Source organism: Octopus bimaculoides, chromosome 8, assembly GCF_001194135.2.
Source record: "Octopus bimaculoides isolate UCB-OBI-ISO-001 chromosome 8, ASM119413v2, whole genome shotgun sequence".
In the NCBI taxonomy this organism is placed as follows: Eukaryota; Metazoa; Mollusca; class Cephalopoda; order Octopoda; family Octopodidae; genus Octopus; species Octopus bimaculoides.
The window spans coordinates 40,365,531-40,382,806 of record NC_068988.1 but is presented as its reverse complement, the minus strand read 5'-3'; the positions used below and the strand labels follow the sequence as shown (position 1 = coordinate 40,382,806).

The window sequence follows — 17,276 nt, the reverse complement described above, 5'->3', positions numbered from 1 at the left end:
TAGATAGATAGATAGATAGATACATACATACATACATACATACATACATACATACATACATACATACATACATACATAGGCAGACAGATAGGCTGACAGACAGATAGATATTCCATTTTCCATATCTTTTCCTCATTGAAAATATATATTCCTGATTATATACACAGTTGCATTTTCTTCGTAGGTTTTCTTGTAATACGGTTTCCTCTCTGCTGGTGTTGACTTGTTACACAAACTTCCTACTTTCTCCTTCCCATTATTTTTACCCGTAAGACTCCAGAAGATATTGATTTTCAACATTTAAAGGCGAATGTACAAATTATACACGCAAAGTTAAGGATTGAAATATTGAATAAAGATGTCATCAGTGACTCATAATTACCACTCGAAATAAATTAGACGAAAACAGGAAGGACATCTCTGCTCACATTATTACAGCATGACTAACATAAATTTTGGCTCAAAATGTGGCAAAATCAGCTTAATGCAGCAAAAGGAAACGGGGCTTATATTTAGTTACACAAACTCTGGTCATAGTTTGATGATCAGATCTGAAGTTACCGATGTAGGAGGAGAGGATGGTTCCCAGTTTTATAATGGAAACAGATAACTCTCTTGCGAAATGTTATTAGTAACAGAAGGAATTACAATATGAAAATTTCATGGATTTGTAGCTTACCTTGCTTTTGCCGGTGAATGAACATCTGTTTTCAGTTGTGTTTTTAACATATCATTACTTCTAATCTCACACCAAATCTAATAAGTCGATTGAAACAACAAAAATAAATATATTCATCCAATATTTTCCGTAGTCATGAGGTCAAAGGTTCAATAGAAATGAAGTACTTAATTGCTTGTATATATCCTGAAGTAGTCACATATATAACTACAATCGGCAACAAGTGAAGGCAGAAACCTAACATCTGCCTTAGTTAAAGAGATAGGGTTAGAGATAGTAACAATCGGATGAGAACAAATAAATACACGCATTCCAAATTATTTTAAAGTAATTAATATTCATTAGTCCAAAGGTAAATAGAAGTAACTGCAATGTAAAACACATGTTGCAGTGACAAATTTGGCAATTTAATAAGCGTTGTTATCTTATAAACATCTTCGTATCCAAATTAATTTCCTATTCAGAGACAGTTTAGATAAATCTACACCAAGCGATAACAACTACAAAAATCGTTTTTATACTACAATCAGATGAGGACAGGTTGTTCGCCAAATATGAACTGCAAAGGTGAATAACATATTCACATTTTAAACTACGAGAATGAGTTAAGAACGAATAAATACATCAATGATTTGATTTTTCGCTGTTTTGCTTATTCATATCTCTTAAATATATCTCGTCAGCGATCAGCACACTTTATCAGATACGTTGTTTGCCGAATTCAATAGACGAGAACGAACGCTCTTGCATATATACATATATTCGGGTTAGGCTCTGACTAAAGAAACTCAGTCATGTCAAAACACCGCCGACTCAGAGAGTAATACATCACTGAATTGTATGTCATGTCAACAGATATTGAAGGTCAATAGTGAATAAGATATTTCATGCTTAAATCTGCAGATATACGTTCAGAATGAATGCTTTCCTTATTACTTTCATTCTCCCATTCTACATGCTCATAATGGCATAAGAGTTAAATTCATAATTTCTAAATATACAAAATATATTCAAGTTATTCTCTACCGTAGATGCGGAATACATGAGCATTTATGTATATCGTTTCTCTACATCCCGAGAATATACAGCTCGCTACACACACTCGAAAAGAAATAATAATTATGACGACGACGATTTCTGACATGTTCAAAGTATGGGGTTCGAATATAATCGATGGCATTCATGACATCAGCCAAAGAAAATTAAACGGTCGAGAGAATTTCATTTAGTTTTGCTCGTAATATATAAAAGAATGCAATCAAATATTGCAAGGAAATGTGTGCATATCTTTTCGAACTATAGTATGTTCAGTGTGTTGCAAATAAAACTATGATAGCTACTTGATAATGGTAATGCTATACTTTGAAAATAGAAAATTGTTTTCATTGAACATATTCTAAGTCTTTTGTTTGAAGCAGTTGTGGAGTAATCTTAGTCTAAAGATCAAAAGTTAATGTTTGTAAGGATATTATGAGGCAAAAAAATGAGGAAACTGCCATGACTGTGGGGCTTCCAAAATTCACAAAAAATGTCCAATAAGAAAGCAGATATTTCGAGAAATATTAAATGACGAATGGTAAGACCTGTTAAGATTATAATTTCATTAAAAAAAAGTACCTGGAGCAAAGAGATAAACATTTAAGCAGCATATGTTATTTATCACATTAACATCACGAACATGAATAAAGAAAAGGTATAGAAAATACACAGACAATGTAGCTTTATGTTGAAAGCTTATTATTTTGTTGCGTGCATCTGTATTTGGAAACTGACCTGACTAAAAGCGGTGAAGAATAATTGCTCACGGCTCAAACTAAGGTTGGGAAAGGTACCATTTTTCGACTTTTTATCAGATAACCACATGTTATAAGCCTGTTAAAATCAGAAAAAAGAAAACAAATAATGATTCGTAAACTTTGTCACCATATCAAATATTTTGGAATAAATAAATGTAGAATATGTTGATTCCAGTATTTGGCCGGGACAAATTTTATCAAAAGCAAAATTATACTCGTCAAACTCCAGCACAACGGAAAAGAAACCCAGAATAGAAAAAAGCTGCAACTGTACACAGAAATGATTATAATTCGGTAGACTAAAATAAGGTCATCCCATAAGTTCTGTCCGAATTTTGAATACAGAAAACAAGTGATCAAATGTTATATTTAATTGAAATTTAATCATCAAATTTACTTTCCCTGATTATCTATGACTTCCTTCCTTCTATTTACAAGCTTTTTAATCTCATCAATATAAAACTCTTTTTGTTTCAAATCGAACTCTGAAATGTCAGTTTCCACCTTAGCTTGTGAAAGATACGTCTCCTAAATTATTCTGTAAACTACGAAACAAATGGTAGTCTGAAGGAGCAAAGCCGGGAGCAAGGTACATGATGAATTTTTTTCCCAACCAAGCTCTTCGATCTTCTGTGATGTGATCTTTGCAGTGTGGGGTCCCGCATTATCCTGATGAAACATCACTCCTTTCCGATTCACTAAAGTGGGTCTTTTTTTCTTCAAAGCATTGTTTCAAACGCTTTAATTGCTGACAGTAGACTTAAGCATTGATTGTTGCATTAGGTAGTAACAATTCAAAGTGAATTGCTCCGTTGGAATCCCACCAGATAGAGAGAAGAATTTTTTTCCATGAAGTTCCATTTTCGGTTGTGGTTGAGCTTTTTCCCTTTTACCAAGCCACTATTTTCGACGTTTAACATTTCGATAGAAGATTCATTTTTTGTCACCTGTCACAAGTCTATACAAAATTGGTGAAATGAGTTTGCGAGAATGGAGAGAAGAGCAGATGGCAACTCAGGATTTGCGGTTGCTTTCGGACAATTAATGAGGCACCTATGTTCCAAGTTTAGGAAGCTTTCCAAGTTGTTGAAGATGACGATGAAAAATTGTACGGTTTGAAGTAAGCTTTATTTCCAATTCTGCAACTGATAATGCAGGATTTTTTTCAAGTAATGCCTCAAGGAGCTTATCCTCATACTCAACTGGACGTTTTGTTCAATCTTCATCTTCAAGGCTGAAATCTCCACTTCTGAATTTTGCAAACCAACTTCTGCAAGTTCTGTCATTCAAGCATTCTTTCCCATAAACTGAGTGTGTGGTTCGAGTCGCTTCGGCTACAGCGTTTCCTTTTTTGTACTCATAAAGCATTATGTGCCTTAAATGCTCTTTGGATACTTCCATGTTATAAAGGTTTAATCAAAGAAATTTTAATTTTATTATTCTGTAAAATAATATTTAATTAGTTTAAATGTACACAATGCATAAAAATAATTTAAAAATTCATTAGAAATTCTAAAATACTATTAAATTTCATTCAATTTTAAAATAGGTAAAATCGGACAGAACTTATGGGATGACCTGATAATTATGTAAGTCAACCGCTCTGAAAGCGTAAATAAATGAACAGTTCTTTCAGTAACAATCAAATGTGATCTAAAGCCTCAATATTGATTTTAAAGGAAGAGGATTTACGGATAAATCTAAAAAAGAAAAAAGGAAACAAAAGACAAGCAACTTGATGATAATGCATTGTTACAAGAATGAGATGAGATATTTAACAAAATCTAAACAAGTATATGTTGATATGAAGAAACTGTTGCTAACTGAAAACCCCAGTGTTTCTAGTCGCCGTATCACTGCTGCGATGTTTCCATTTTAAGGACATGTATTTCTAAGGACATGTATTTCTCCGAGATATATTATTGAAAACAATTTTCTGCTGTGTGGTACTGTCTGTCACTGAAGTATCAGACATATTCAAAAGAAAAGAACATGCATAATTTTGTAGTTCAGTGCTCACCTCTTCTAGGAGGGAACACTACTTTGACAATAGTGTCATTGATTGACGTATAAGAAAGTTGAAGATTTGTTACCTATTCTGTATTATGTTGGACAATCACAGTTTAATTCTGCTGAATGATATTTATGGCACGATTACTTCAGAGTCTGGATACTTTAATATGACACGGCATGTCTAGCTGCCGTAACCTTGGATTTAACGTCTGCCAACGTAATAATATTCCCCGAGTTGAAATGCTCTCTGAAAGACAATGCATTTCATGCGAAGGTAAGGATCTAAGGAGCTCTAGTATACTGCATTGAATGTCATCCAAAGCTAAAATAGAGCGTTTATCATGGGATATGTGTACTAAAAGATAAAGTAATTTCAATGAAATTGTCTGTGTAACAATAGATTATGTTTTCAAACTGTTCGGCCTCTTTTTGGATGGATTGCGTATACCTATTTTATGTTTTGTTATATGCTGTTTAGTGTGTCAGTTTGTTCGTGAGTGCCAATATAAGCATGCTGCCCTATGAAAGAACGTTTCTTGTCCAAGTGACTCACACAAAAGGCTTGTCTTGTGATGAGGTTTAATAAAAATTCAATTAAAAATAGGTCTGTTGTCAAAAAGGCGAATGCATCCAACGTAAGATCAATGATTATATGGCGATAGTTTGAAGTCTTAGAAATTTCAGGTTAGTGTTCTGCGTGTTTCGTTGGGAGTGAGGCAAATCTTAGGTTTTGTTAAGGCATTCTCTAGAAAGTATTACTGCTTCCAGAGCTACTTCAGTGGCATATTTGAAAAAAGTGACCAGATTAGGAGAAGCCCCTATTCTGAGCATAATTCTTTACTACTTGCGAGAGCATACAGGAGTGGAAACACCAAGAATCAACATTAATGGTAAATAAGGTCGGGAGGAAAATCAAGGCTCGCGAAAGCTATTTCTTTTGATTTAGTCAACTGTTTTGTTCACTGTATTTAACATATTTCTATTGTTCTCCAAACATCAGTGTTCTTATATTTTTATTGATTCATATTCCGCTGAGAACAACAATAGCAGCCCTTAACTATTATGGTCTTTTTTAAAGTATATAATACAGGCCCAACTTTTTCTCAGTCCGTTTGATACATTTATGCACCTACCTGAAATCTAAAAATTAAGTTTGCACCTCTACTATCTACTGAATTCACTAACATTCTCCCTCGGTTCAGAATTTTTTAAAGAAAATATTCTATTTTCTGAAATATCTCTGAATATTTAATAATAAAGCTAATTTTATTTTCTTGTCTCCCACTTTCCATCCCTATATCACTATAATTCCTCCTTGATCTTATGTAAGGGCACTTCAATTCAGTTATAACTAAAATCCTCCTCTTTTATTCACTTTAATTTAATAGTAATTGCCTTTGTCTTCTACATTTCTTAACCTCATATACTCAAACAATCCATCTCATTTTTTGTCATCTACATATTGAAGTAACACATCATTTATTTGAAAAACACTATTGGAGTTAAATATATGTTCATCTTAACTTAACGTATATTTTAATGCAATACATATTTCTATCAACGGCTACTCCATTCTTCAGTCTTGAATTTATCTTTGGAGTTTTAACTACGCAATAGTAAGCATTCATGCGATCCTAATCAAACTCAAGTTCGAACATTCTTAGATGTTAGATGAATCGTAATGATTGGTTTGGTGCACATTCAACAGACGTTATGCAATATTTGACATATCCTTACAGGAAACCGCCTTATTATTCTTAATCAGTTTACACTACTTATTAATATGTGCGAGAAGATACATTAGTGACAAACACTGCATTGATTTCTCAATCAAAATTATTTGATCCATCTCCGACAAGCATTAGCTAAAATATTGTGACTTGGTGTGCATATTTCGTGTTTTGAATAATATTACTGAAATAAAGATTTAGATATGGTTATCTAGAATAACCTTTCGCAGAATTAATATGTTCAGACAGAATATGCTCCGTACTACACCATACGTAGGTACGATATTAAACTAATAATCTTAAACGAACGATCAACGCCATCAACTGCTGACTGCCAACTCGACAGTTCTTTATTTTATTGAAATGCGCTAGCCCAGGTCAGGATCCTTCCACAACAGTAAAAGATTAAGATAAAATGCATTTTATTCAAATCAAAGAATATTACAAATGTACGTAATTTCAAGTTCAGAACTCACTTCAATCTATTTCCCAATGTTTCTTAATGGGTGAGTTGAATTTTGCAAATTCCTTTCACTGATCAATAATTCAGAAGTTGATACAATTTTACATATCATATTCTACTACAAAAAGTAAATCGACAAGAAAGCTCAAACACTTAATGATTCATAATGATTTCAAAATGTGGCACAAGGCCAGCAATTTTAAGGGCAGAATAGTCGATTACTTCTATTTCAGTGTCTTATTGAGATCTCGAAGAGTTGAAAGGGCAAATCAGCATCGGCAGCAGTTGAACTCATGACAAAATAAGCCAGAAGAAAATGCTGTACGGCAGTAATAATCCTGCTAACTAACTGCTTTATTTCTTTTCTTTCTTTTGTTGTTTTTGTTGATACTATTGAACTGAAGACTTTGGAACATGTCACAAGATTTTCCAGGGTAAATTTCTGAACAAAATTATTCATGATTAAAGTTCAAATTAAACCTAGAATTTATCTTTATTATACAGCTTCAATAATGCAGCCTAATTTAGGTACGATGCTAGTACTTTTGAGGATATTGATGAAACCACCACATCGAAACCAATCCCTAACTAGTACTTATTTTAACGACCTCGGAAGGATGAAAGACGAAGATGACATCAGCGTTATGAGAGCACAAACCACAATGAGCCACAAGTAATACTGGAAAGCGTTTTCTCGACGACTTAATTTTTCTGCTTACCCATTGAATTTAGGATGGTGACTTGTCAGAATCATAAGAGCATGTTTATTGTCATTCAAAAGTATTTAAATGTAATCTAAATTCCTCAGAAATGCCGTCAGTACAATTCTCTGTATGTACAATTACATAGTGTCACATTTACACATATGTCACAACCATAATAAAGCACCTAAACATGCATATTTATATGAATAAACTAAATAAATACAAATAAATATATAAACAGAAATATCAGAAGAGGTCATGTTATACCGATACTCAATAGCTCATTATTCAGGAAGATAATGTGTTTTATAAAGACACTGCTCTTCTTTAACTTTCAGAATATTCCAGTCAAACTCTCACTTTTTGAATATACCTGTTTAATTGTTTGTTATTGGAAGAGATAAGTACACATGCATACATAAGCCTCATATGTATATACACTAGCAGGACTTGAAATTCTGTATAAATTATTTGCATCACTTCTCCATTAGATTACTTCTAGAATTTTCTTTTTCGTATTATGTGATATCACATTTGTACAGTTATAAATATAGTCGTTAGTTATCACGTATAGCACAGAGCTGAGGATTGACGATACTGGCTGACATAGAAATATATATGTACAAAAATATAATAATTTCTATACCGGATATTAATTCAACATAAACCAGTGTAAAATATAAAGCCAAAATATAGATAAAAACGAACATCTACAATACCAAAAAATATGAATTACTTACCAAATATGAAACCTTCATACCACTGACGTCAGCAATATTTTCACCAATTGTCAAAGAACCGTTGACCTAATAGACGAGTAAATAATGATTTTTATGTAATATTGGTTTTCCTCAACGATTTCAAAAGATTTACCCTTTAATTATAAAATTTACCGTGTGAAGAGGGTTGTTACTACTGCTTATATAAAGTCGATGTTTATAGAAAGAACCATTTCTCATATGAAGCAACGGTTAATATAAAATTGAGTCGGCAACTAAGTTCCCGACGTCTTTTTAATTTTTGGAATTTATTGCGTTTTTAAATTTAGGAATCTATTATTTTTCGAGAATTCTATTTTTTAATCATTTTGGAATCTTTTTTTTTTTTTCTAGTTAATTCGAGTAAATTTTTGTATATTTTCAAATCATTGAAATGGAATGTCAAGTTAAGAAAAACGAGCATTTTCAACACCACCTTTTTGATTTTAGTCAAGCTTCTAAGGCCGCAAAAGATGCTCGCGACATTTGTGCTGTGTATGGAGAGGGTGCCATAGCTGAAAGAACCGCTCGTGCTTGGTACGCCAAGTTCAAAAATGGAAATTTTGACCTCAAAGACGCACCTCGTTCTGGCCGTCCAGTTGAGTTCGGTGAAGTGCGATTAAACCAACTTTTGCACGAAAATTCTCGTCAAATGACAAGAGAACTGGCAGAGAAAATGGAATGCTTCCACACTGCTATAGAGAAGCATCTTCAATCGATGGGATAGGTTCAGAAGTATGAAGCATAGGTTTCACATGCTTTAAGTGACAACAACAAAAATCAGCAAGCCACAATCTCCGCTAGTTTGCTTGCTCATAACCGCTCAAATCATGGTTACAAGCAACGATTTCTTTATCGAATCGTTACTGGCGACGAAAAATGGTGCCTGTATATCAATATGAAACAGCCTAAGGAACGGCTTAGCTCTGGTAAACAAGCGACACCGCGTATGAAACAAGATCTCCATCCGCGTTATGCGTATGGTGGGACTGGGAAGGGATTATCTATTACGAATTGCGTGAACGGAACCAAACGGTCAATGCGGAACTATATGTTCAACAGATGGAACGACTCAACACGGCTATTCAAGAGAAAAGACCTAATCGGCAGCATGGAGTTCTTCTGCTGCACGACAACGCCCGCCCTCATATCGCCAATATGACCAAGGAAGCCATTCAAACGCATGGCTGGGCAGTGCTGCCACACCCACCGTACTCTCCTGATTTGACACCAACGGATTTCCACCTTTTTCGATCTCATTCAAAGGCTATGCGCGGAGTGTCGTTCAATACTGATGCAGAATTGAGAGCTTGGTGGGATCGATTTTTCGAGTCGAAATCGGGTAATTTCTAGCAACGAGGTATTGAAAATCTTGTTGAACGTTGGGAAGGAGTTGTAAACAACAAGGGTGAATGCATTATTGATTAATTAGTTGATAATTTTTATTAAACCTTAAAAAAAAATTAAATTGAAAGAAACGGTGGGAACTTAGTTGTCAACCCAATAATTTGAGCAGCGTTAATATTTTTGTAATCTTAACTGGTGTTTATAGCAGCCCATATCGAAATAATTTCTTTCCTATTAGGAACGTTCTCGTCTTTAACAAATCTCCTGCCTGTACAAAATAAGTGCTAGTTTTATTCACTATGGAGCCAAATTGATACTACTAATGCATAAAGAAGGTTTAACACTTGGTAGAAATAGACCAGTTATACTTACAGTCTCATTTACTCTTGGCATCAGGAAATTAGAATATGCGTCAATGAGTTGTTTTGCTCGTTCGTCAAATTTTGCTTGTGAATTGTTCGTTAATATATTGCGAAGATTTCCTTTTCCGTCATATTTTATACCTAAATGAAATTGGTAAAGTACCATTTAGTGTAGAGTTTAATATTTTAAGGTGTATATCTACGTGCTAACACAGTCAGTTATATTTTTATATACTTGTAGTGAAGAACATAACATCACGCAAGCTTGCCCGATAAACGGAAAGACAAATGCAGACGGATTGTGATCTCAATATTGATTTATAACAAACTACAAAACCTTACATTTCGAGGAGTGTAATTGATCACTTCACCACCACTACTAGTTTGGAACTTATTTTTTCAACCCTTTGAAAGATGAAACTCAAAGTCCTGCTTGACATATTTGAACACGGATCTTAATACAACTTACTAAATACCGTGAAGCATTTTGACCATCATTCTAATGATTCTACCAATCCACTACCACGAACCAGCTCCAAAATGCAATTAAATTGAGTATCATACCGCATCATCATTGATCTGAATGGCTATAAGATAGTTTTTATAAACCGGTGGCACCAAGATTTCTTACCACATAGTCAAAACCATCTTAGTTAGATTGTGAAATGCTGACATTTAACTACATTTAACTAGATAATCAGAACATATTTTATAAAGTTAGTAATTTACTGTTTGACAGTTTTAGTAAACAAGGAGGAAAGAAGCACCATTATAATATCAGAATTCTGTAAGGTGTATAATAAGTGGGCATGCAAACCACGTAGTAGGATTAAATGCAGGCTACCAGATAGGTTGATTTCAGGTGTACAAGACACTAATTACAAATGGAGCACGGATCTCGGGAGACAATTTCTCTGGAATGCCCAGGTGTTTCCCTTAAAGTGCTTGATTTCTCTTATGCCTAGGTGACCAAATTAGCAGTTAGGTGAGGAAGTGTTTCAGCAATGTAATATCTAGATTAAAAAAGAATAAGAAACAGTTGAAGGAGCATTTATGATTGCGATCAACAATGGTTTTATCACTGCATGATACTTGAGTGCAAAGTGCGCTACTGCACAGCAATGAGAGATGAGCTTTAATAACGGCTGAGGGGAGGCATCAAAGAAATGAGTCAAGCAAGATCTCAGTATGCTACTTTAATGCGCGTAAAACATATGCATAAATGCACTGGGAGACGCTGGATGTAAGAGAAACCAGATGTAATGTCCGAAAGAAGAAATTGCATTGATATCGGTATATGATGCAGATAATGGATTACAGCTGCATTAGTAAATGCCGAGTAATCAAAATGAATTATAGTAAATGAATAAGGTCAAGGAAGGTAATAGACGAAGTAGTGAAAACTGTTTTCAAGACGTTACATCAGGCACCGCACACATCCTACGTGAAACACTTTCAATACAGTAAAAAAATATGAGCATCACAACAAACCACAGCACATACCCGAGGCACATAGAGCTGCACCCGGTAGTTCAGTGGAAGCACGTGATAAAAATAAGACTACTGAATAATAATGATAATAAAAATAATAATAACAACAACAACAACAACAATAATAATAATAATCATACTATTGTGTCACGGAGAATGAAAATTGCAAAATCCTGTTAGATGCAATGATGCAGTACGATCACCTGCTCAGACATAGTAAAGCTTACATTTCATTTTTGTGGTCAATAAAAATAGAAAGAACATGAAAAATAACCGACATTGCATGCTCCGGTAACAAGAGGATCAAAATGATAGGAGAAGAAAAAAATAAACAACTATGACCTATTTGAAGTGGGAAATATGAAAGTTGCGGTCAATGAGGAAAGTAGAAGTGATACCGATAGTAATTGATGCACTTCAAAGTATCAGCACTCGACTACGATCATGGCTAAAACAGATTTGTGTAAGTGTGAAGGCAGAAATAAACCAGCATTGCTTGGAAGTGCAAGAATTCTTCGCTAGGTCCCTGAAGCATGGCGACTAAACAAGTGTCACCTTAGTTGCTGGCTGTGGACAGCTGACAATTTCCATCATACCCAGCAAAAGAATAGTAACAACAACAATAATAATCCTTTCTACTGGAAGCACAAGATTTAAATTTGGCGGTAGGGATTAAGTCGATTACATCGACCTCCAGTGCACAACGGGTACTTAGTTAATCCATCCCGAAAGGATGAAAGGTAAAGTCTACCCCAGGAGAATTTGAATTAGAACGTTACGGCAGACGAAATATCGCTAACCATTTCACCCTGCTTGCTAACGATTCTGTCAGCTCACCGACTTACTATGGAGGGGAAACGGCACGGAGCATAGGAGATCGGGTAAATGGACATTGGAGGGAACTTAAGGAAGAGAAGCGCTCATCAGTTCTGTACCAGCACGCTGTGTACTACTACTACTACTACTACTACTACTACTACTACTACTACTACTACTAGTAGTAGTAGTAGTAGTAGTAGTAGTAGTAGTAGTAGTAGTAGTAATAATAATAATAATCCTTTTTACTGGAGGCCCAAAGCCTCAAATATGTGGGGTGGGGACTAGTCGATTATATCGACCCCAGTATTTCACTGGTACTTAATTTATCGACCCCCGAGGATGAAAGCGAAGTCGACCTCGGCTGAATTTGAACTCAGAAAGTAAAGACGGACGAGATACCGCTAAGCATTTCGCCTGGAGTGTTAATGATTCTGCTATCTCGCCACCTTAATAATAATAATAATAATAATAATAATAATAATAATAATAATAATAATGTTGTATTTGGGGATGATTATGTTGCGTTTCGCCAATAAAAACACACACACTATATATTTGCTGCTAATTTGCTTCAGCTCTATTTTACATTAATTGTATTTCGGCCAGAGTTCTTTCCTCACACTTCTGTGACCTCATCAGTGGTCCTTTGCTTTCCTCTTTCATATTTGTGTGTCTTTCCTTACTAACGATCAGCCATTTTGTATTTTGTATTTTGTATTCCTATTGTATGTGTCTTTATTTGCGCATGCGTATCCCCCTATGTGTGTCTATGTTTAGTAAGTGCGTGTGTGTTTATGGGGAGTGCCTGTATTATCTGTATCTCCTGTTTATACACGTTCGTTTAATTTGTTTTTATTTATTTGTTCATGTGTTTATACCTACTTATTTTTTCTATTCTTTCTTTTTTTGTTTGTATTTAATTTAATTTTGTTAACGTATATAGTTATTTAATTCCATTTGTTTATCTGTGTATTGTATTATATTTTGTTGATATTGTTATCAGTTTATGGGGACTTTATTCTGCTATATATTGTGGCGTGTTGGAGGGTGTGCTAGTATTCCATTCCAGTTTCCTATTCAGGCTAGGTTTATTTTCTAATATGTGTGTAGCTTTTGTAATTTGTCTAAGCTTTGCGTCTGTTCTATGTGTGAACAAGATTTTAACTTCTATGTTGTTGAGTGAACCTCCGTGTTCCTGCACAGCGTGCTGGTACAGAACTGATGAGCTAGTCTCTTCCTTAAGTTCCCTCCAATGTCCATTTACCCGATCTCCTATGCTCCGTGCCGTTTCCCCTACATACGAGGTTGTCTTGTTACTGCATCATCCCTCTGTACATCTTATACTATAGACTACATTTCTGGCTTTACAGTTTATTTGTGGGCTAAATCTACATACAGTACACGTCCTATAAGTACAGGGTTTCTACTAAAAGAGTAGTTTCTACCGATAAGGGATTTGATAGGGTTGCCTGGCCTTTCAACAACCCTAATTCTTAGCTTCAGTTTGTCTAGGGCCCTTCTAAAGCGGTACGCCAGTTCGCCTATAGGGGTGATGTCGACGAACATGATACTCTGGTATTTGTGGTTAACATACCATGAGTTGGCCTTCCCTATTCTCTTCTTAATCCTTTCAATGGTGTTCCATGACTTGCTCCTATAAAGTTGGCAAATCCCATTCCTATCGTTACGTTTGATAGTTTCAAATTTCCTCATAGCTCCTTTGTATACTCTGATCCTTTCTTTATGGCTGTAACCTGAGAATTGCATGCGGTGAACGAAATGTTGTATATGTCTCTTTAACTCTGTAGGGTCGCACATGCGGGAAACATTTCGCATTACTCTGATGAGGTCTGTCATCAATATATTAAATTTGGCATTGTCCGCGATAGCTGAGTTCCGGTGGATCAGGTATTTAGAGGCCATAGGTTTGGCATAGTGTGAATGAAGGATTCGGGTTTTATTATTCTCAGTTTCCAGCCAGAGTTCTGTATCTAGCACTGGTAGTCTATGGTTAGGAATTTTAGTAGGATAGTCTATCATGACCTTAATTAAGGTCACCATAAGTCACGATATTAAGGTCACGATAGACTTCTCCTTCTTCTTCTTATTATTAATATTATACTCATTAAGACGGCAAGCTGGCTGAATCCGTAAGACGCCAGACAAAATAGTTACGGTATTTCGTCAACCATTACGTTCTGAGTTCAAATTCCGCCGAGTTAGACTTTATTTTTCATCCTTCTACGTTTTGCCAATTTTGTATTTCAAGATTGTATACTTGCTCAGTTTTTGGTAGGTCTTTACAGATACATTTATGTTGATTGGGACAGTCATATCAATGAGGAGGCATGATTTTTGTCTGAAGTCCTTCAATATAATGTCAGGCCTATTCACATCTATCTTTCTGTCAGACTGAACAGTGAAGTTACAGAGGTGTGTGATATCATTTTCAAGCACTGGAGGTGGTTTGTGTCCCCACTGGTTGTTATCATAGGGCAGGTCCAAAGTTTTGCAAATAACCCAGTGAATATACTGTCCTGTTCTATCATACCTTTTGAGATATTCTGTAGGGGCAAGAAGACTACACATGTAGACAACATGATCGATGGTTTCATTCTGTTATTTATATACACGACATTTTGGGCTACTACCGTACTTTAATATAATGGATTTATAGCTCCTTGTAGGTAGGCATTGGTATTGGGCTGCTATAATAAACCCTTCTGTTTCTAATTTTAATCCAGAAGACACTAGCCATTGATGGGTAAGGACTCTCTCGACATCGGCATTATTAGCTCTCTTTGGGTATTTGCCATTGAAAGGTTTTTCTTGCCATCAGTAAGAATATCTAAGGCAGCAGTTTTAGCACGCATTTTCATACGCTTAGCCTTTTCTGTGCCTGGTTCCAGTACGTCTAATTCTGGGATTTATTGTATTTGGATTTAACTTAGATATTCATTTGTCGGTTTTGTCACTGAATATGATGCTTTCTTTCTTTCGTGCTTTATGACACGTTTTAACATTCTGACATGAGAGTTTTTGAGGTAGGTGTTTAGGCCAATTGTGTCAATCTACATTCCAGTTATAAAAGTCCACGGCCACCCTCTTTTCTTAGCAGGTAAAGTCGTTCTATCTGCTTTAGGGTGGTGCATTCTATGCATTGTGAACAATATTCGTATTTTTCTGTCAACAATACATGTTTCAGTAATTGACCGGTTAATGATATTCAAACTGTAAGTTGTTGCTGTTGTTGTTATTATTATTATTATTATTATTATTATTATTATTATTAAGACGGTGAGCTGGGAGAGTCATTGGAAGGCTGGACGAAATGCTTAGTGGTATTTCGCCCGTCGTTAAATCAAGTACCAGTTGAACACCTGGAGTCGATGTAATCGACTGATCTCCTCCCTTATGGCGAAATTTGAAACCATACTTCTTCTTCTTCTTCTTCTTCTTCTTAATATTATTATTATTTATCACGTCTTATTGGAACGCCTGTATCCTTGCATGCGTATTGGGCTTGCTACCTTCAGCCTCCGGTACCATGCTATCTGTTCTTTTCTGCTATCTAATACTTATCTGATTATTCTGGCCGTGCCAAGGCGGCAAACATTTTTATAATTGTTCTACTCGGCACTCTATTCTAATTTCCTTTATATTCGTCTTGATGCCTTCTGATACTGTTCCCAAGGACAAAACAATAATTAGCACTATCTTCAACTTCATTTTCAATAGCCGGGCTATTTCGTTTTTTAGAAAATTGTATTTCTCTATCTTTTCGCCTTCCTTCTTGAATATTCTTAGGGCAAGCAAATTCAGTTATATAGCATAGGTGGTGCACCTTGTCCACCACCACTAGGTCCTGTCTCTTAGGCTCTAACCACCGATCTGTTTGGATTGGGAAATCTCAGCGGATTTTACTAGTCTGCGACTCCGCCACTCTCTGTGGTTTGTACCCATACCACGTCTTACCTATCTGTCGCCCCCACATTTTGCAGTTTCCAATGTAGCACTTTTGCTACCTGATCGTTTCTTGATACGTGCATTGGACTAATCCACTCTATTGCAGATGATGCAGAACGGAGATACTTGCTCATTCCTAAGGTTGATCCTCCAGTCCGTGGCCAAAGCTTGGTCTTGCGGTGCTAGCATATTGCTCACAGTCTCTTTTTTTTATGTTCCTTTCATCAACCAATCCGACCTGTTTTTTTCCAGTAACTTTTATTGTGGCTATATGGAACTGATTGTTTAGTCCCTTCTTGCGTAATAATTCTTCAAGGGTTAGTAGCCCGCGCTCTTAACCACTACGCCATATGCTCGGAATCTGAGGGTTAGTGGCCAGCACTCTTATCGACTACGCTATATAGCGTAGTGGATGGGAGCACGGGCTACCATCTGTCTGTATAACGCAGTCTTTGAGGCATATGGCGTAGTGATGAAGAGCGCGGGTGACTAACCCCAAGATTCCGAGTTTGATTCCAGGCAGTGCTTGAATAATAATAATAATAATAATAATAATAATAATAATAATAATAATAATAATAATAATAATAATAATAATAATAATAATGATGATGATAATGATAATAATAATAATAATAATAATAATAATAATAATAATAATAATAATAATAATAATGATGATGATAATAGGGGAAGTTTAAAGAAGACGCCGGGGAAGTTTAAAAGAAGACACCGGGGAAGTTTAAGAAGAAGACACCGGGGAAGTTTAAAGAAGACACCGGGGACGTTTAAGAAGAAGACACCGGAGAAGTTTAAGGAAGAAGACACCGGGGAAGTTTAACATGTGAGTACGATAAATCACTGCTCCGAAACTTATCCAAAAACATCGGAAATAAAGACATCGCATGGAGCCAAAAAATAGCTGACAAAGGGTTGGACTATACCCGAGTAAGTAATACTCATTGAAATTTATTCCTATTTTTCCAAATATAATGATGTATTTTAACTTGATACCTCCACTACCCGCACAGCGATCGTAAACACACGTGTTACATCAAAATCAGACCATCTTCGAACCCAAAATCACCATGTACAAAAAAATTACAAACAGATTAAATAACACCGGTATTATTCCACCCAAGAATAAC

At 35.5% G+C, this 17,276-nt stretch overlaps 1 protein-coding gene across 4 annotated transcripts in view; it reads right to left on the bottom strand.

Annotated features, from left to right (window-relative positions):
- The window catches only part of LOC106876206 (neprilysin), a 163,357-nt gene that overhangs the window by 7,236 nt on the left and 138,845 nt on the right, over window positions 1-17,276 (bottom strand). For all 4 annotated transcript variants that reach the window (XM_052970054.1, XM_052970055.1, XM_052970053.1 and 1 more), the window contains exons 18-21: window positions 9,863-9,993; window positions 8,126-8,191; window positions 2,453-2,551; window positions 680-756 (exon numbers count right to left, since the gene is read on the bottom strand). In XM_052970054.1, the coding sequence (XP_052826014.1) occupies window positions 680-756; window positions 2,453-2,551; window positions 8,126-8,191; window positions 9,863-9,993 (373 nt within the window). The remainder of the gene's footprint in view (window positions 1-679; window positions 757-2,452; window positions 2,552-8,125; window positions 8,192-9,862; window positions 9,994-17,276) is intronic.